Genomic DNA, 17945 nt, shown 5'->3' with positions numbered 1-17945 from the left:
TGGCTGCACTTCCCAAACAGATATTTCAGTGTCCATGTTTTTTTTTATCTTTTATGATAAAGAATCAATTGTTGGTGTTTTGTTTTTTTTTTTCATGCCACCTTCCAGTGGCTACTTAAGTTTTTTTGGTCTGTATTTACTCAAATATGTTTGAGTACTTTGTGACTGAAAGTGAAACTATGTTTTGACAAATGAAAAGATGTTACGAAGGGAATCTCAAACTTGATGGGAATTAACAGAGGCAACACTCATGAATTGTTCAAAGCACCACACTGAAGTATTTTGTATTTTATTATTTATTTTATTGTAGACAGTGAGGAGTACTTAGGAATGCTAGCTGAGTTGGAGGATTGTAGCAGTCTGTAGTAGAGCTTTTCACTTGATTGAGAATTATTCTTTTTTTACAGTTTTTATTTTAAGGCTGTTAATCAATGCACCTGAAACTACAAAGTCTAATCTTGAGCAAATTTCAGCTACATCTTCTTTATTTTCTTTTAGAATGACCAAGTCCTCCAGGGTTTTTCAGTCGACAAAGGAGAATTTACTTGTCCTCTCTGTAGGCAGTTTGCTAACAGTGTTCTTCCTTGTTATCCTGGAAACAATGTGGAAAGAAGCCTTTGGCAAAGTCATAGTAACAAGTGCATGCAAGATCTTGTACAGGAAGTGGAAGATCTTCAAGAACAGCTGGGAACTTTCCCAGTAAGCATCAGTGTAAGGCAGAAAGATCCTTGTTAATTTGCCTCTGTGTATCAGTTTTTACCTTATGTTGTATTTGTGACCTCTTAGAAATGTGACAACGTGGGAAATTTCATTTTATTTTGATAACATTATTTCATTGTTTAATCAAACTATTTCAAACACTTGCAGCGTTTATTGGGTTGCCTGTTAAAGTAAGCCATAAAAAAGCAAAAATGTGATTTTTAATTTTTTATGGATTGCATTTTCACGTATCTCCATAGCAATTTACATAGAACTGAGTCATATAATATTAAATTCATTTATCATTTCTTTACAGTATAAAAATACCTATATCCTTCTGACTGGAAGCTATTTAAAGAATGTCTATTAAGAACAATTTAAGATATAGATTATTTCTTGTACTTGGCGTGCAGTTTACCAGACGTTCGCATATTGCAAAGCTTCGCGAGGCGTTCCTTTTTTTTTTTAGTCTTCCAGTCTTGATGGAGATGTGTTTTTCTTCATTACTTGTGCAATGCAGATACTCTCTAAAATAATGCAACGTGAAGAATCTCACTGCTTGCACTGTTCTCAGAGAGTCAGAAAAACCTGTAACGTTCTGTGAGACAGAATATTGCCTTTTAATGCCTATATTTTCATAATTGCAAATGTATTCTTATAAATATGAAAGTACTAAACTTTGTGATCAGCTGTTGCACTTGTTCAGGTAAAACTAAGTAAACTTTTGTATCCTTGTTCATAGTCTGAAACAAACCTTAGTAAAGAAATGGAATCTGTAATGAAAGACATAAAAAGTACCACACAGAAGAAGTATACAGATTACAGCAAGAGTCCTGGATCACCCGACAATGATTTTCTGTTTATGTATTCAGTAGCCAGGTGAGTATGTTTTTTCTTTTTATATTTTCTGGTTTTATGTTCATCGCTAATGATATTAGCAGACAGGTTTTCTTCTTATAAGTAAATAAATTAAAAAAAAAAAGTGTTGCGCTCTCTTCAAAAAGCACTTTTTGAGCACTTAGTGCATCAAGGTTTTGTCTTCTGATTTTCGTATGCAGACATATGCAAGATGGAATGATGCGTCTCTGTTCATTTTTAGTATGTGCAGCAGAGGTGCAAAACATGGAGAACATCTTGTCTGCTGCTTGTCTCGTTTTTTTATTTAAGACTTTACTTTTTTTTTTTGCTTGAATTTATTTTCTACATTCGTTTCCCAAGTGTTAAATCTTCTTTGCTGTTATTCGGAGCATTAGATTATTTCTGCTTTTTATTATTTTTATTATTTTTGCTTTTTTTATCACTGCTGTATTGATGCTTTTTAAATCACAAGGTGTTTTAATCTCTTCATCAGACTTTAGTTTTCTTTACTTAATTGGGGATCACAGAAGAAGTCTTTCCTAGATCAGCAGCTAGAGTTCTCTTTTCATATGATTAACAGTTTTTTTTCTAGAAAGTTTCAAAACTACCAGTATTTTTCTGGGCTGTGTGATTCCATACATATTGCTGTCAGTATCACATCCTGGAGAGCCAAGAAAAGGAAATGGTTCCCACTCTGGCTACGCTGTTAATTTTAAGATGCTCTGAATTGTTAAACTTTTTGGACTTACTATAATACAAGGCTTTCTCAGAAGATGATGCTGAAATTAACCAAATAATTTTCTGAACCCTGTAGAGAAGCTACTGACTGCAGAGAATGTGCAAGGATGCATGTGATATAATCCAGTAGCATTTCTTTTTTTAGTTCCTTGTACTCTTCCTGACACAAGGTACAAGAAACAGGCAGTATCCACACCCTCCATATTTCCTTGATACATTCCTTCTTTCATGAAAGCCCACAAAGAGACATGAAAGAGGGCTGTTTTTTAATTAGGAGTCTGCACAACTGAGCAAAATCTGTCTTCTCAGTTTTTTTTTTTTTTTTTTTGTGGGTAAAGAAAATAATGCTAGTGTTCTACAAAATTCTTTATTCCAGTGAATGGCACAATTTTTAGTAAGAGAAAATTGTCACTTGAATAGATTTTACTTCTTTTCTTTTCTTCATGTTGAGGGGGCTGAGATGGAACAGTAGAACACAGATGTCTCTGAAATATCCTTTGTTATCAGATACCAGGTATCTATCTCTGATACCAGATATCAGTTTTTCTCTTTGAGAGACAGGACAGTAAGAGCTCTGCTTCTCTTCAGTAGAGAGCAGGTGGTACACAAGCTTTAATTATCAGATCCTCAAGGCAAAAGGGAGCTTAAATAGGCAGAAGATATGCAAGTCCTTCTCAAAAATGGTTAGGGCTGTGTCTGATGTAGACCAGCTTACAAGGAGACGTGTTTCAATTTAACAGAAGGTGGTTTTCCTATTGTGTGCTATTCCACCATGGCTTTGGTGTGTCTCAAAGGAGCTGTCTTAGACGAAAGGCTAATGTTTAGCTTTTCAAGAAAGCTGAACTATAAGCTCCTGTCTTTGAGGACCTTGGGGCACTGGGGAAGTGTGGAAAGGGAGAATAAGTACACCATGTGTGAGGGAGTATATGTTTTCAGAAACCTCTCTCCATACATTACGTCGAGCAAGGAGGGCATCAAGAAGAGTTTCTTAAGGATGGTCTTAGAGTTTTGTTTTGTCAGAGTACGTATGTTTTGGTGAAAGGGAAACTGAAAATACTGGATCTAGAAGTGCTCTTAGACGTTGAGGTAGTGCCTTTTGACTTAATCTTTTAAAAATGTTTTAATGGGAAGCTGCCATTAATTTTGTTCTCCAAAGTAGTTATCAAAAGATTTATAGAAATCAAACATACTGGTTTCATTTATATTCCCATGATGAACTAACACATGCTGATGTACGGTTGCTATTTTGTCCACTAATATGAAATCCCTGCTTCCTTGCTGGTAGATTTTTAGAAGTTCAGTGAGCACTGCAAATCGCCTGAAGAGTGGAAAATTCCCCTGTCATACAGATGCCCTTATCAGCAGCAACCAGATGGAGCTCTGAGCAGGCACATTATCAATGTTAAATTGCCTTTTTTTTGAGTAGAGAGGATTAAAGCATTCCTTCAGAAATGGGTGGCATAAGCTGCGAACTTAGGCACAGTAATATTCTGAAATGTTACTATTTTAGAAACGTATGAAAGTATCTTAACAAACACTGCATATCAAAAACATATTATTCTTTCAAACTGATGGAGCTGAAATTTTAAAGAAATATTTTAAATAGTAATCCTCTGGTTTCTTCATAAATATATATGTGAGCATTTGGGGGATGTTCTAAGTTAAATATATTATACGCATATAATTTTAGAATAGATTTTAAAGTGTATTCACTCACGTTGTATTGAAAATTAAGTTGTTTAATTTTATTTAAAGGACTAAATCTGTTTAGACTGAGCTTTGCATTTTGGATTAAATAAACTAGCAACATTTCAGAATTATGGACTTCTTCCTTCCTTTTAATTAAAGGGATGTATGTTGATTTGTTAAAACAGCCTCTAAAAGAGCATAATGCAAATTGTTTGCTCCAAGTATTGCGGGTAAAAGATAATGCAGTACCAAAACATCCAATTCCAAAATCAAACAAAGCTATTGAATATAGCTTAAACAATTGATGCCTAAGTATCAGATTACAATAATACAAAGAAGGCAAGCATCAATGTGGCATGCAGAGATTTAGTGACAACTCCTCTGTCATACTAATGAGCTGCATGAATACTGGCATTTCATTCAGAATTAACCTCTAATGCTTTTACTAACTACCTTATCAGCAAAGATCAGTACTTCTGTTATAATCTGAACTATTTTCATATTTAGTGACTTGACAGCATACTCATTGTACTGTCTGTTTGTTTAAAGCAAAGCAAAACCTCAGCCATTAAAGAGAGCACTTTTTAGGCATATCTGATTGACTGAAATTTAGAAAACTGTGCATTGTCTTTGATTCAAAGTTGCACATAGATTCCCTTATTTTCAAGCAGTTGTGTGGGCAGAAGCTTCCATATTAGGAGAGTTGTGATTGAGAAATAAATAAATGTTAATATGGGACATATTAATTGAACCATTTTAGATCACATGTGGCAGCATCTTAATCATGTTTGCTTTATTCTGAGTCATATTTTGGCAGTATCTAACACTAAAGATACATTCACAGCATTCTTGTATTTAGTATATACGCTGAGAGTTTGTGGTCACTCTCTCATGTCTCTAGAAGCCTGTAGAATACTATTCCAACACTGTTGACGTTTTCCATGCAGAACAAACCTGGAACTCGAGCTCGTCCATCGAGGAGGCAATTTGTGCTCAGGAGGTGCAAGCACAGCTGGGAAAAGATCATGTTTAAGTAAGTCTTATTTTTTGAAGTGCAATACAGATTATGAGAAGATTGAATGAAATGTCTATTTATTTTTTTTAACCTTTTTTAAGTAACATTAACTTTCTTCTTTGAAGAGCCTTTCTTCTGCTACGTTGGGTCTTTATTTTTGTTACAATTTGAGAAATCTGAAGTCTAATTTTCACAAGTTATTTGTTAGAGCTATTCATATATTGCAAGTATAATCTATTTAGAAAGCAGTTGTCATAGTGTCCATGTAATACTTTCTAATTATTTCACGTTTTTGAGAGTTAATCTGTTAAGTATTTTAAGGGTGAAGCAGAACTTGTGTACAAAGCAGGAAAGCTTTGTTTCATTCTTGCTGTTGCTAATAATAGTTAAATATATATGTATTTTTCTTCGACTGCTAATGTAGCTGATGATAGCAACAGATTTCTAAAGCTGGTGTCCCCCATCTTTAGTTTCTGTAGCTCTTTAACTGATGGGAGAGTTCTGCAACTTTTTTTGGTAGAATCTCTCAAATCTTTGTTGTTCTTAAAACATCAGTAAGCAGCAAATAAAGCATTTGTAGTTGACGGAAGTAATTTCTTAACATTAAATCTTTTTTACTGGGATATAAACTGTTAGGAATGGATATTTTGTCAGGAAAAATTGGAAAGCCTGTCAGAATACTACTACTAATACTACTACTACTTAATTGAATTGAGCATATGTTGCTGCAGCAGTAGGAGATTCAGTACTAAAAATGCCAGAAAACTTGGGTCCATCTCTGCCTTTTGGCACGTCACTGCTGGACAGTGCTTCCCTCACCGTTTGAGGTGATGAGCCATCAGATAAATCCTATCATGTGCTGTGTTGCCTGTGTCAGCATTACACTAGGAGCCTTCTGTTACTGCTAGGAAAGGAAGGGAGTTCAGTTGATTTCCTTTCGTGAAATCAATAGGATAATGTGTTTTTCAGTGCTTTAGCACCAAATAATGTCATCAGGTTCTGGAAGAACATGACTTTGCAGAAAATGGTGGAACCATCAGAGAGCTGGACAGCTTCCTCAGTGTACACCTCTGTAGCTCCAGTGTTTCTGTTTGAACTGTATCAGTTGACGCCAAGGCAGGAACTACCTTAAAGTAAAACATAAATAAATTCCACTGTGCTGAAGGCATGGTAGCAGACTGTAAGTGGTTTATGCAATACATCATTTAATTCTTATACTTGCTGCACCATCCCTTTAATCTCTCCCTGTATAAAGAAGGGCTTTTAAGTACTTCTATGCGATTTTAAAAGGAGCATACCATTTGCTGATAACTAGTGAAAAGGTCAGTCAGGATTTTTAATATATACATATCAAGTCATGAAATGCATATAGAACATGTTTATAATTGGAGATGTTTATTTTTGGAGAATTACCAAACTGGAAATGATACGTGGAGAATGCATCTTCTCTGGAGAGTTGCATTATGCTGGATTATGACTTCAACAGGACAAATTATGTCTAAGTACATATATCATGCTTTCCTATTTTTCCGTCACTTCTGGTATTTTGCCAGTAACGCCGAATGTGTCTTAAAGAATGAATCACTGTTCAGTAGAATAGGTAACTTACTGTAAGTTTTGTATTCCAGTAAAATACTTATGTTCCTCACATTTGAATAATATGGAAATCGTCGTCTTAATGAAAATTTAAAGATGATATACATAAACTATTGGTTTTAAAAGTACATATTTACAAAATACATGTTTATGACATTCATAATTCTTCAGTGTTATAGAATCATAGAATCATTTGAGTTGGAAGGGGCCCTTAAAGGTCATCTAGTTCAACTCCCCTGCAAATGAAAGTGTGGAATTTTTGTACAGGATGCCTCTCTTCTGCAAAAGAACAAGACTTGAGGGAATTTTATTGAACTTATCGATTATTTATTGATAAAACTTGCAACTGTCTACTAGCTAAGTTTTAATACTTTCAGTTTTAATAATTCAGGGTATTTTTTGATAGCAGCATTTCCATTATTGTAACTGCACCTTAGTTGTCTATATAAAGAATAAAATAATACAGTAAAAAAACTTCAAAACTTGTAAATCTTCATCTTCAGAACTTTTGTGTGTAGACAGAAGAATATGTTCCCCCTGTGATCTAATTCAGGTATTTTCATACACTGAAACTCTTTATTATAATCTTCTTTGTTCCTTTCTTGAATTGTATACTTTTGTTTGCAGAGTGTTCTGGGCAAAAATTGTGCTTTTTCCTTCCTTGATTTTATTATTCTAAGGGTTCTAGCACGTATCTTCAGCTGAAGAGGTAGGGACAGCATTTAAAAGCAATGCACTTGATTTTTGCACACTTATGGCTATAGAGTGGTAAAGTTTTCATGCATAGGTCTATATCAGATGTTGATGTAAGTATCTAACTTACTCTCAGGAAAACTGAAGACCATGAAAGTGTTCAGGTGAAAGGCACTGTAAGTGAACGTGGTGTAGCTTTAAACAGTGTGGAGACATAAATGTCATCTGATCACTGTTATAATGTTTTTTATGTACTGGATTAGTACTTTTTTTTAGTTGTCATGTAATCATATTTAATCTTGCAATAAAATTGATTCACTTTTAATGTAAGGCAATGGTGTCCGTTTAGAACAGAGCTGTACTCCTCTTTAGTGCTAGTAATTTAGTTTTGAACAGTAATCTAAATATGACTGATGGCAGCAGAATTACTTTTCCGTATATATAACAGGGTCTGTTTCAGCAAAGCAATTATGTAATTACGAATTTTCTTCATTGCCTCTTCCATATAGTTGCATTTCTGGGGAAAAAAAGATGTAGCTCTTTAGATATATCCGTTGTATAATACGATTTTCTTTCCATAGTTGTTTTTCCATGAGGTATTCCTGTTTGATTGGTTTGTTTGTTTCAGTTTTCACTTAGTGTACCTTCAACTTCTTCATTACCTTGTGCAGTGAGTTAAGAATGACTGAAAAAAAACCTCCCACTCTCTCTAGGATGCATATGCTGTTTTCTTAGTCTAGTTTGTACAGCACTGAAGCTGCTTTTGGTTTTATTTTTAAACATGGTTCATTGTATGGCAAAAGTAACTTAAAATATAACCAGATCTTCTTTTCTTACAAGGTAATGAGGTGTCTCTTTTGTGATTAAGCACACTGCTCTGTATTGCTCTTGTAACAACTGTAAAGTTTGGCGATTAGATACAGCAGAAAATAGCATGTTGTCCCAGGTGAGCTGCTGCAGCAGCAGGCGTCAGCAGGGGCAGTGGGAACAAATAGGTCACGAGCTGCTTTAGTGATTGCGCCACAAGGGCAGCTGCTCTTGGGAAGTAAAATTAAGAATGATTAATGTAGCTGCTCGCCTCGGTGATTGAGTTTGTGTGACGAGAATGCTGAAGAAAATGTGTAACATTTCAATTTTCAGGCATGTGTGTGTGCATGCATGAGTGTGTTACTGCACAGCAACTGTAAAGGCAGAAGTAGAGGTGTATCTTAAAGACCTCACTGTATTTCAAGTCTACAGACATATTCTCTGTTGGTTTTAGAGAATGATTATGATACGTAATTATTGTCCAGGCTTTTCTTCTCTGCTCTATAATGATTGAGATCCAATGGTTTTAGTTTTTGTTTCTGTTGTTTTGTATTTACAGAGCATCTTCAGAACACAATATTAAAGCTGAGCAATTAGTACTTCTCACCACTAATGAGTATTTCTTTTTAACTTATGTAGAAATATTTCTATGTGACTTTTACTCTAGTAATCTTGCAATAGTTAGTGAACATTTCTGGAAAATTCTAACTAGATCTTTCTATTTTTTGGTTACTGCTATTATTATTCCTTTTTCTCTTTGCCATAAGGATAGGCTTGGGTTTTTTTTTTTCCAGGAAGGATTAAATTCTCATAACCTCTTGCTCCAGCTTCCCTATGTGGAGCTCCTCCTCCTTACACTCCCTATAGCTCGTGGAATCTGGCGTTTTGGCATCAAGTGCACTAACTGGAAGAGGCATTCACTTACAAGTGGGCATTAAAAAAGTATTTGGGACTCGTGTAATCTGGCCTTAAAGTATCCAGCACCATTGTACCTTCTGTGTTGGTTCTAACCATTGAGGAGCTATAGTTTCACTGATTTTTTAAAAAAATTATTATTAATATTTTCCTTTTAATGTTCATTCAAAGTCTATATTTTGTATTTGCGGGTGAATTAGGTGGTATCATTTGTCTTGATGGTGATGTTAGTATCAGTCTAATCAGTGCTTTTGTTGTTTTTTTCAGAGCAGTTTTCTTGATGTGTTGAGCGTTTTCTAAGGTGTTCATGATGTTGTTTTTGTATGTATCTGCTCCTTCTATAGCAAAGTCTTCAAACACCTCAACTAGTATCTGTCTCCATTTTTACAATGTGGCCAGTACGCACGAAGATGGTTTGTTCCTGTAGGAATTAAAATCCAATGCGTTTATGAATTGCTCAGTGCAACAGTCTTCTTCCTGTAATCTACTAATGCAGATATGTTTGCAGATTGTTCTCTGTATCCACTGAAAGAAAAAAAGAATGAAAGTAGTTTTCAGGAATGCTTTTATTTTTATTTTTAAAGTCAGAAGCTGACAATTTAGAGGCATCCATTCCTGTAGTTCTCTCAAACAGATGATCCCAGTTGTTTCCTAAAAAGTTAATACCTGGCATTCATGCCTGGTATGAAAGAGGTAAAGAGAAAGGTACCATTTATAAGGAAAAAAGAATTCCATTATTGAGAGTAATTAGTTGCTTCATCAGCAATTAAGACTTCAGATTTAGGCTTTTCCTAACTTTCACATTTCTTTTCTTCACTGTTTTCAATCTACTGGATCACTGATGAATGGAAAGATGCTGTCAGCAGGTCTTTGCAGCTGCTATTGCTAAGTGGACTACATAAAAACTCTACAAGGGGAAAAAATGATTCAGTTTCCATATTAACAGTCAATTCCCATCTGCTTCTGTCAAGTGCTTTTTGTTGTGACCTTGACAGTTGCAGCGGGATTATGGGTGAGGAAGAGCCCTGAGTCTGGTAAGATTTTCACACAGAAGTTGACACAAGGCTGATTTCTGTTCCCCTTGTGGTGAACTACTGCATTACTGCTGTATTTCAAATACAAATACTCATTTCTGGAATGAAAAAAAAAAGGATTGGACCAAAATAGCAAAGTGGAGATTTTCATGATATCAGGATGTATCCTTTAGATCCATCTAAAACACTGTTTTGGAACTGGGGAATAAATGTGTCATCTAGGCTTGTGCAACCAAAACAAGATCAAGTAATTTCTTAATTTTCTTTTTCATGATTGTTACATCATGCTGTTACACACTGAAGTGATGTTAATAAGAGATAAAAATCTGATGATTTCAACTTTGTTGATGAGGGATTTTACTTTACGGTCAAGAGACTGGAAAAGAGAGAAAAAAATAAATTACAGCAAAAACCAAGTAGAAATTTGAGATCGCTTTGGTAAAGACCAAACCAAGATTACTAGTAAGACCAGAACTTGCAGCTTTATATAACTTCGTGAATGACTCCTGTTGTCAGTTCAGCACGGCATTGTTATAAATTCTGCCATTCGTCTGTCAGATCCAAATCTGGTCATCTCTGAATTTAACTTTTTCTTGTGTTGTGCATGCCAGGATTGACATGAAAAGAGCTATGAAATCCCCCCTTTTTTTATAGATTCCTGCTCGCAGAATGTTTTTAAGAGCTTTGTCAACATCTGTGAAATCAGCATGCTTTAATATTGAAAACAGTAAACAAAGCAACTACAGGTGCTGGTGCAGGCAGTGTGGATATGTAGACAAAATACTCATTATCTTTTTTATGAGAGGGGAAATGTTTGAACACTTTCTGTAATAGATTCAGTCTCAGCGCAAATATAGTCTCACTGGCTGAGCTGCTCTTCTTAAAGTACTAATTCCAATTTAGTTCATTGCTACCCTATTTCAATGAGAATATTCTTTGGAAGATGGTGCCAGTCCTTCCCACTAACAAAGGTCTTTAAGAGAATCAACCATAATGTGTTGGGAATGCTGAGGAGGCAGGGATGTTGTGTGGGTCGTGCTTGCTTTCAGTTCCCCTGAAGGCTGGGCAGGGTTATTCATGGGCCCTTGTCACCTTCATGTTGTGCTAATATTTGTTGTAGGTGGTTTTTGTGTTTTGTTTTTAAAGAAGGAAAAAGTAACTGTATTTTAAAACTTCCAAGTAGCGCATCAGAAAAAGGGAGAATGTTCTGTTATTTTATGTTTACATTTCAGCATGAAATATTCACATGAATACATAAGAGGAAAACTTCTGGTGCTTGTGTGCCCTATAGCAGGCTTCTGCCAGTCTCACAGCACAAGAACACTACAAGGAAATTGTCAGGTACCTTGAGCACAAAGAAGTTGCCTATTCTGAATTCTCAGTGCTCTGGTGATGTCCTTTTGCTTTCCACAACTGTGCAGTAGGTATTGATAAGTTTGAGGTGAAGCAGTGGAATTCAGTCAGTTAGTAAATAAAATTAATAAAAGACTATGGCAAAATGAGAGTACGTAATTAAGCACTTACCATGAACTGTAAACCATGGCATAAACTTAAAACACACTGTAACTTCTCCGTCAGATATAACTTGATGTGCCCTCATGCTGTGACGTACAATAGGGTGTTTGTGATGAAATAAACCTTTGTCTTCCTCTGGGCAAGTCCTTAGCTTCAAGTACTTATTACAAATCTTCTCAGGAATGCGAACACCAGAGCAGCAGGCAGGCGAGAGCAGAGTTGTGCAGGCGCTGCAGGCAGGCTCTCTGGCAGTGCTGCCATGGGTGGAGATGGGGTTCCTTTGGTACCTGGGGGCCAGAACCGCGCAGTTATGTTGCACTGACTTGGAGACTATTGCAATATTTTTAAAGTCATTTCATACGAAATATTTTATGAAAGGTCACCATATCTTTCTACTTACTTCCCAGCTTTACACTTGCGTGCTAAGTGATGTGTTGTAAAGCAATGATAGCTGCCTCCATCACACCTGAAAAATACCGTCTTGCAGGATTGCTAACCTAAATGTTTCTGTTCAGATTCATTTGATGTTACCATGTGTCTTAACTCTGTACTGTTACATGCTTGGAGATTACAGATACATTCTCTCCTTCTAGGGTTTGATACCTGCCTGCTTCATTTTGTGTTAGCAAAATGTCTCAGGAAAGTAGCTACTAATGGAAGAGAGGATTAATTAATTATGCGAAGTATTTTATTTTTTGCATAGTCGTCCCTTTCTGCCTGAAGTCAGGAGCATTTTGGAAAAAGCTGACTTTCCTTTTCGTAGCAGATACGCAAGAGGGAAGGAATGAGTGCTTTCATGGCTCTCATTCTAAACAAAAATAAATGAACCACTGTGAATTTATGAAACATCAGTATAATTTCAGGGTTTTGAAGTCTGTCAGCAAAGTAGTGTTTTGCAAGAATCTCTTGCCAGGAGAAAAGATGACTTATTTTGTCCTCGTTGACTGTCTTTATTCAGAAAGCAGGTGACAGCAATCAATTCCAATGCCATCTACATCTCCAATTATTTTGCAAACCCCAGGAGCTAATTACAGCCCTCAGGCTCTGACAGTCAGCTGACTTCATCATGCGACTTTTTTGGCAAATGTATACCTCTGAGTAATTGTCTATTTGTGGAAAATAAATTAATAGCTACTATTTCTACTTAAAAGAGCGGACCTGTGAGAGAGTGTGTAGGTTGAGCAAGTGGGTTGTAAAGAAGGGAGAAAGATAAAAACAGTGGGAGGCAAAGGGATTAGTTGAAAGAATAAGAATCTTGCGGAGGGGGGTGGAGGGGGGAAGATGTCAAGATACTAAGGCAAAAAAGTTAAAATGAAAGATATGGAGAGAAAGGAAACAGTCTCCCAGAAAAGTAAACAGCAGAAACAGAAAGCAAGATGTAGTGTGACAGGAGGAAAGAACTGAGCAAAGTCATGGAAAATAATATTTTGAAATATGACTCTGCTATACATTTTGCTGAGATTGTGACTGTATAGTAAGCACTGAAAAAGAATTGACATCTGACATTCTTATTGTACATTCCTCTCTGAAAATGCTGTCTGCAAAAATTGTGCTTGCCTTCTTAGCTTTAGAAGAGTAGGATTGGATTTTATCTATACTGGTATTGATCATATGAGAAATAAAAAGAGACTTTTCATTTTCACCTTCTCTCTGTAGTGATTTGAAAGCTATGCATTTTAATACATGACACTGCAATAATATATGTGAATAATAAAGTACGCTTTCTTTTTTCAAAAGGGTCTGGAATTGCTTTGCAGATTATATTTTTTACACAATGGCTGTACAGATGTTTTTGAATTGATAACTATCAACAAATATTGCCTGCGGGTTATATACAAATCTCCTCCATTGTGAAGGCCATTGCTGTTTTGGAGTCACTGTGGTGTGAAGATCTTTGTGTACCAAAAGTTATCTACAAAATAATCTTATGAAGGCAGGAGGAATAATAACCTTTCAAGGATGAAGGTCTAGAGTGATCCTGCTACTTCCAGAAACTTTTTAGGTTAATTTCAGATATGTTGAATGCAGAAATTCCGTATGAGAGAGAAGAATAAAGCTTTTTGTGTTAGAAGTATATCTGTTCTTAAAACATAAATGCTGGCAACTTCATGTGAAATACTTCATATTATTGCATATAATAATCAGGAGTTTTTCTCCACCCCTCAGATCAGCTGTTCCATGTGTTGGCCATGCATATGCGTCTCTACAGTATTGACTCTGCATACAATCCCTGGAGGAAACTAACCCAGACGATGCAAGATAAAAATTCAGAGCAAGTATTTTAACTTATCAAATACCAGTTTTATCATATTAACAAACATTTTTACAGTGGGATTTTGAGTAACTTTCTGTCTTAGTTTAAGTTCTTTGTGAGGTAGGCTTATGAATTTAGCATCTAAAATTGTGGGTATATCTTTGTAAAAATAAATGTTAAAATTTGTTTTACGTAAAATCAAACACATTCCAGTTTTTAGTTAAAACTTTAAATACACCATTTTCAAGCTTAAATACGTGCAGATTTCTTGGTGTTGGGTAAGTGGCTTGATGCACTTCTTGGTATGGATGTTAGACAAAACTTATGTCAATATTAAATTCGTAAAGCTGTCAAAGAAATAACATAAGTAGGCCTAATACAAGTGAAAAATAATTCTATTACGAGTTAAAAAGTTTTATCGTGCTTTTTATTTTAAACAAGTTATTCACCTGAGTTTGATTTTGTAACATTGACCTTGCATAGCATATAGAGCTGTACAAGGAATAAAAGTACAATACACAGAGCAATGTATTTGTCTTATATAAGGACTAGTGTTAACTTTAGACTCTTTGCTTTTCAGATTATACCTTGACAGGGAGCAGAAAAACCATGTGTTACAACCTTCTTTCCTAAAATGAGACCTTTCTTTTTGAACTCTTGCCTTAGCCTTAACATCACAGGAGAAAAGCAGTACTTTTTTTCTCCTGGCACCTTGCTCAAGCGCTTCAGAGCTAAGATCTCCACTTCATAGCTTGAAATAAAGTTGAAAGCAGTCTTTTTAGTTCCTGTCCAGTTGCATATTTGTTGGTGTGTTTCTAGGATCCTAAAGTGAAAAGCGTCATGAGATTTCTAAATTTAATCTAGGATAGTAATGCTGCAATTCTATTGTACAAATGAGGAGGAAAAAGATACTGAAACATTTGTGCACGCTTCAAGTGTGAGATTTTAATGTTGGGCTTCTTGGTCTCAGGCCATCTTTGCAATCAATGTTAGATCATTGCAGTAATTAGATTTGATTAACAGATAAATTCTTAATCTATTAATAAAACAATGAGAGTCTGAAAACTCATCTTATTCAACGTACATTCAAGCCTCTTTTCAAGTTCATTTTCATGCAATTCTGCTCTGACCTATATTGAGCAGTGGAACAAGGTTAATAAATTTGGAGTATGGTTGCCGAGTTATATCTGGCAAAAATTAAGATCATTTTGATAGACCATTGACAGAGTGGCTGTAGGACTGATCTTGCACTTCTCATTTTGGTGTCTGTAGAGCTTGCTGGCTTTGGAAATAGGTATTAATAGAGAGACTACTTTTTTTCTGTACGTCTTCCAAAACAGCAACTTTCTTTACCCTTACAGACTTGACGTAATTCACCATGCGTTCATTGCATCAAGCTTAGATTGTTGCAGGTAAAATATAGCTAAGTCTGTATTGTGTTAGACATTTCTGTATTTAGAAATGAATGGTAATATGGAGCATAATGGTGTGCTTTGCCAGATGTAGTATGTGTTGGGAATGCATTTGAGCAGTTCTCCTCTTTTCAGCATTGGTTTTCAGGAGATATCTTGATAGACTTGTAGATGTAGGTTTGTCGCTATGAAGTCTGAAAAGATTTAGGAAGCTTTGCCTGAGAAATCACTTTGCTAGTTAATAGTTACTGTTCAGATATACAGATGCAATCAAACTGTATTTTCTTATTCACTTCTTGGAACATTTTTACTGTCTTAGTCTGCAGACCCCAAAAAGCTTGCAGAAGAGGGACATTCATGGGTAATTTGAGACATTATTTTAATGATAGAGATTAAAACATGAGGTATCTGTTATGATATTTTAGAAATCTGAAGTAGTAATTGCACTTCAAGATGGCATTCGTATGATTGGTTTGAATGATCTAATTGCACACTTCTTAGTGTCAAAGCATTTTGAGAGATCCAGAATAGTATATACAGGAAAGAGCACTTGGAGCAATTAGAAGGCGATACATTGCTGTAAACTGGAGAAGATTAAGAAAGCGGTAGGAGATTTAAAATGTGGATAGTACTTTGCCATTTTGAGGCTAACCAAGTAATCTGAACTGTCAACCTGACCAGTGCTTAAGGCTAAGCAAAGCTTTTAGAAAAAAATATCAGTGAGAGGAAAATGTCTGTGTGATCTGACAGTCGTCAGTTGTCGTTGGTTCCAAACAATGCAATATCAAGAAAGTCTCAGGAGCAAGGTAAATTTAAACCAAATTCATTAATTTACTCACCTCACACAGAAACTTTATTTTTCTTTTTTCTTATTTATTAAAATGAATATCTTGAAGCATAAGCTTCTCCTTCATAATAAAGATTTCTACCAACACACTCTATTTTTCTCTTTGGTTTTTACTTAATATTTCAATTTAAAGTAATTTTCCAAAGAGGTTAGTTGCACCATTGTTTATTTCACAGAATCACAGAATTGCAGGGTTTGGAAGGGACCTCTAGAGGTAGAGTCCAATCCCCTGCTAAAGCAGGTTCCTTACAGCAGGTCACCACAGGTAGGTGTCCAGATGGGTCTTGAATATCTCCAGAGAAGGAGACTCCACAACTTCTCTGGGCAGCCTGTTCCAGTGCTCTGTCACTCTGACAGTAAAGAAGTTCTTCCTTGCATTAGTACAGAACTTCTTGTGTTCCAGTCTGCCTACTTGTTCTATTGTAGCTCACTATGGAACTTTCCAAGCATGTTACTGTTCTTTTTTTTCCATCTATGGAATACAAGTGTTGTTACATTATCATTTCACCTTGATTTAATTTTAGCTACTTTATTAAAATACATACATGTTTACTATTAAAAAAATACCCAGAACAGTTTTTAGCTTAGTTATCTACAGCTGTCATAATTCACATGTTGTGCCTTAGATTTCATGTGTCAGGAAGAACTGTCTGGAGTAAGTAATTTGTAAAGACTTGAAGAATTGCCGTGCTACACTTCCGTAAGTCCCTGTTTTTGTCTAGTGTCAGATAACTGTACCTGGATCACTCTGTAGTTGAAAATGGCAGCTGAGAAGGAAGAGAGGAAGTAGTTCATCCAGTGACACCAAGGTAAAGGAGAAGTAAGGACATTTTTGGACAAGGAGATACTGTATGAAAAAGGGCTTTAACGTAAGCTGTTGGAAGGAAGAACAGGGGAATAAAAACGTAAAGCTAAATCTGATGAACTGTGAAACTCTTGAGAATAGTTGGAGTTAGTGCTGGATTTTTCACACTGTGGTATAGTGGATTCTTTCTCTTATGTGGTTCATTCAGTCAAATTTAATATACACTTGGTCCCACAGGCTGTGCTTAAGCAAATTGTTATATTAGGGATGGATTCGGTTTCAGTGGTGATCAAATAACCAATTATTGTGCTGTGAGGAATAATAGCTTCTGGCAGGGGACTGAGGGGGAGCAGCTGTAGGCAATAATTACTAGACCCAGATGTGAATTTAATGGACTAGTCTACATAGCCAGAATTTCAGGAATGGCAAACCTGAAATAAAAGGATATGCGTTTCTTTAAATTTACATCTCAATGAAGAATTTTCTTTTTTGTTTGTGTTGACAAACAACATGTACTAGCAAGAATGATTTGGTACAGCATTAAGGGTCTTTGCAGTAGAAGTCATTGGGAAGTGGGTGGGAACTTCATGATGAAATGAAATTCTGAAATATACTAAGTTATTTTTACTAAAGTGTTCTGTTGTTGTTTTGTTCTAAGGTTGATCGCTTCAGTGATTGCTTATAATGTTGTACCAGGGCAATGAACTGCAGCACAGAGATGAGACTGAGCAACTGTGTGTGGGAAAGTAACATTGCCATCACAAAAACTGTTGTGAAATGGGAAAAATAAAACTGTTTCTGTGAGGACAGAGGGTAGGATGATGAGACAGTAGGGTTCAGTTAAGGTCTGTGCAAGAGATGGTAATACACAGCCTGTTCATGATTGTCTGCAACAGACTTCAATAAACAGACAATTCTGCCTCAAACCCCAGTGTCTCAGGTCATGTTAAAGCAGTTTCAACAGTAGCTCACCATCTTCAGCTGTGCTGATGTAACTTGAGCAGGCTGCGTCACGAACCAAGTCAATGAATTAATCTGTTTTTAGAAAGGTTATTTTGACATGTTTGG

The 17945-nt window shown here is 35.8% G+C and overlaps 1 protein-coding gene across 7 annotated transcripts in view; it reads left to right on the top strand.

The window, feature by feature from the left end:
* Nucleotides 1-17945, top strand: part of UBR3 (ubiquitin protein ligase E3 component n-recognin 3 (putative)) — a 102014-nt gene that overhangs the window by 62266 nt on the left and 21803 nt on the right. For 4 of the 7 annotated variants that reach the window (XM_021399362.1, XM_021399358.1, XM_021399359.1 and 1 more), the window contains exons 28-31: nt 499-711; nt 1442-1578; nt 4932-5017; nt 13726-13831. In XM_021399362.1, coding sequence (XP_021255037.1) covers nt 499-711; nt 1442-1578; nt 4932-5017; nt 13726-13831 — 542 coding nt within the window. The remainder of the gene's footprint in view (nt 1-498; nt 712-1441; nt 1579-4931; nt 5018-13725; nt 13832-17945) is intronic. The other 3 variants (XM_021399365.1, XM_021399361.1, XM_021399360.1) reach the window with 1 other exon arrangement.

The sequence above is a fragment of the Numida meleagris genome, chromosome 5 (genome assembly GCF_002078875.1).
Source record: "Numida meleagris isolate 19003 breed g44 Domestic line chromosome 5, NumMel1.0, whole genome shotgun sequence".
NCBI lineage: Eukaryota > Metazoa > Chordata > Aves > Galliformes > Numididae > Numida > Numida meleagris.
Note: the sequence above shows the minus strand (reverse complement) of the source record. Positions and strands in the feature narration are given on the sequence as shown.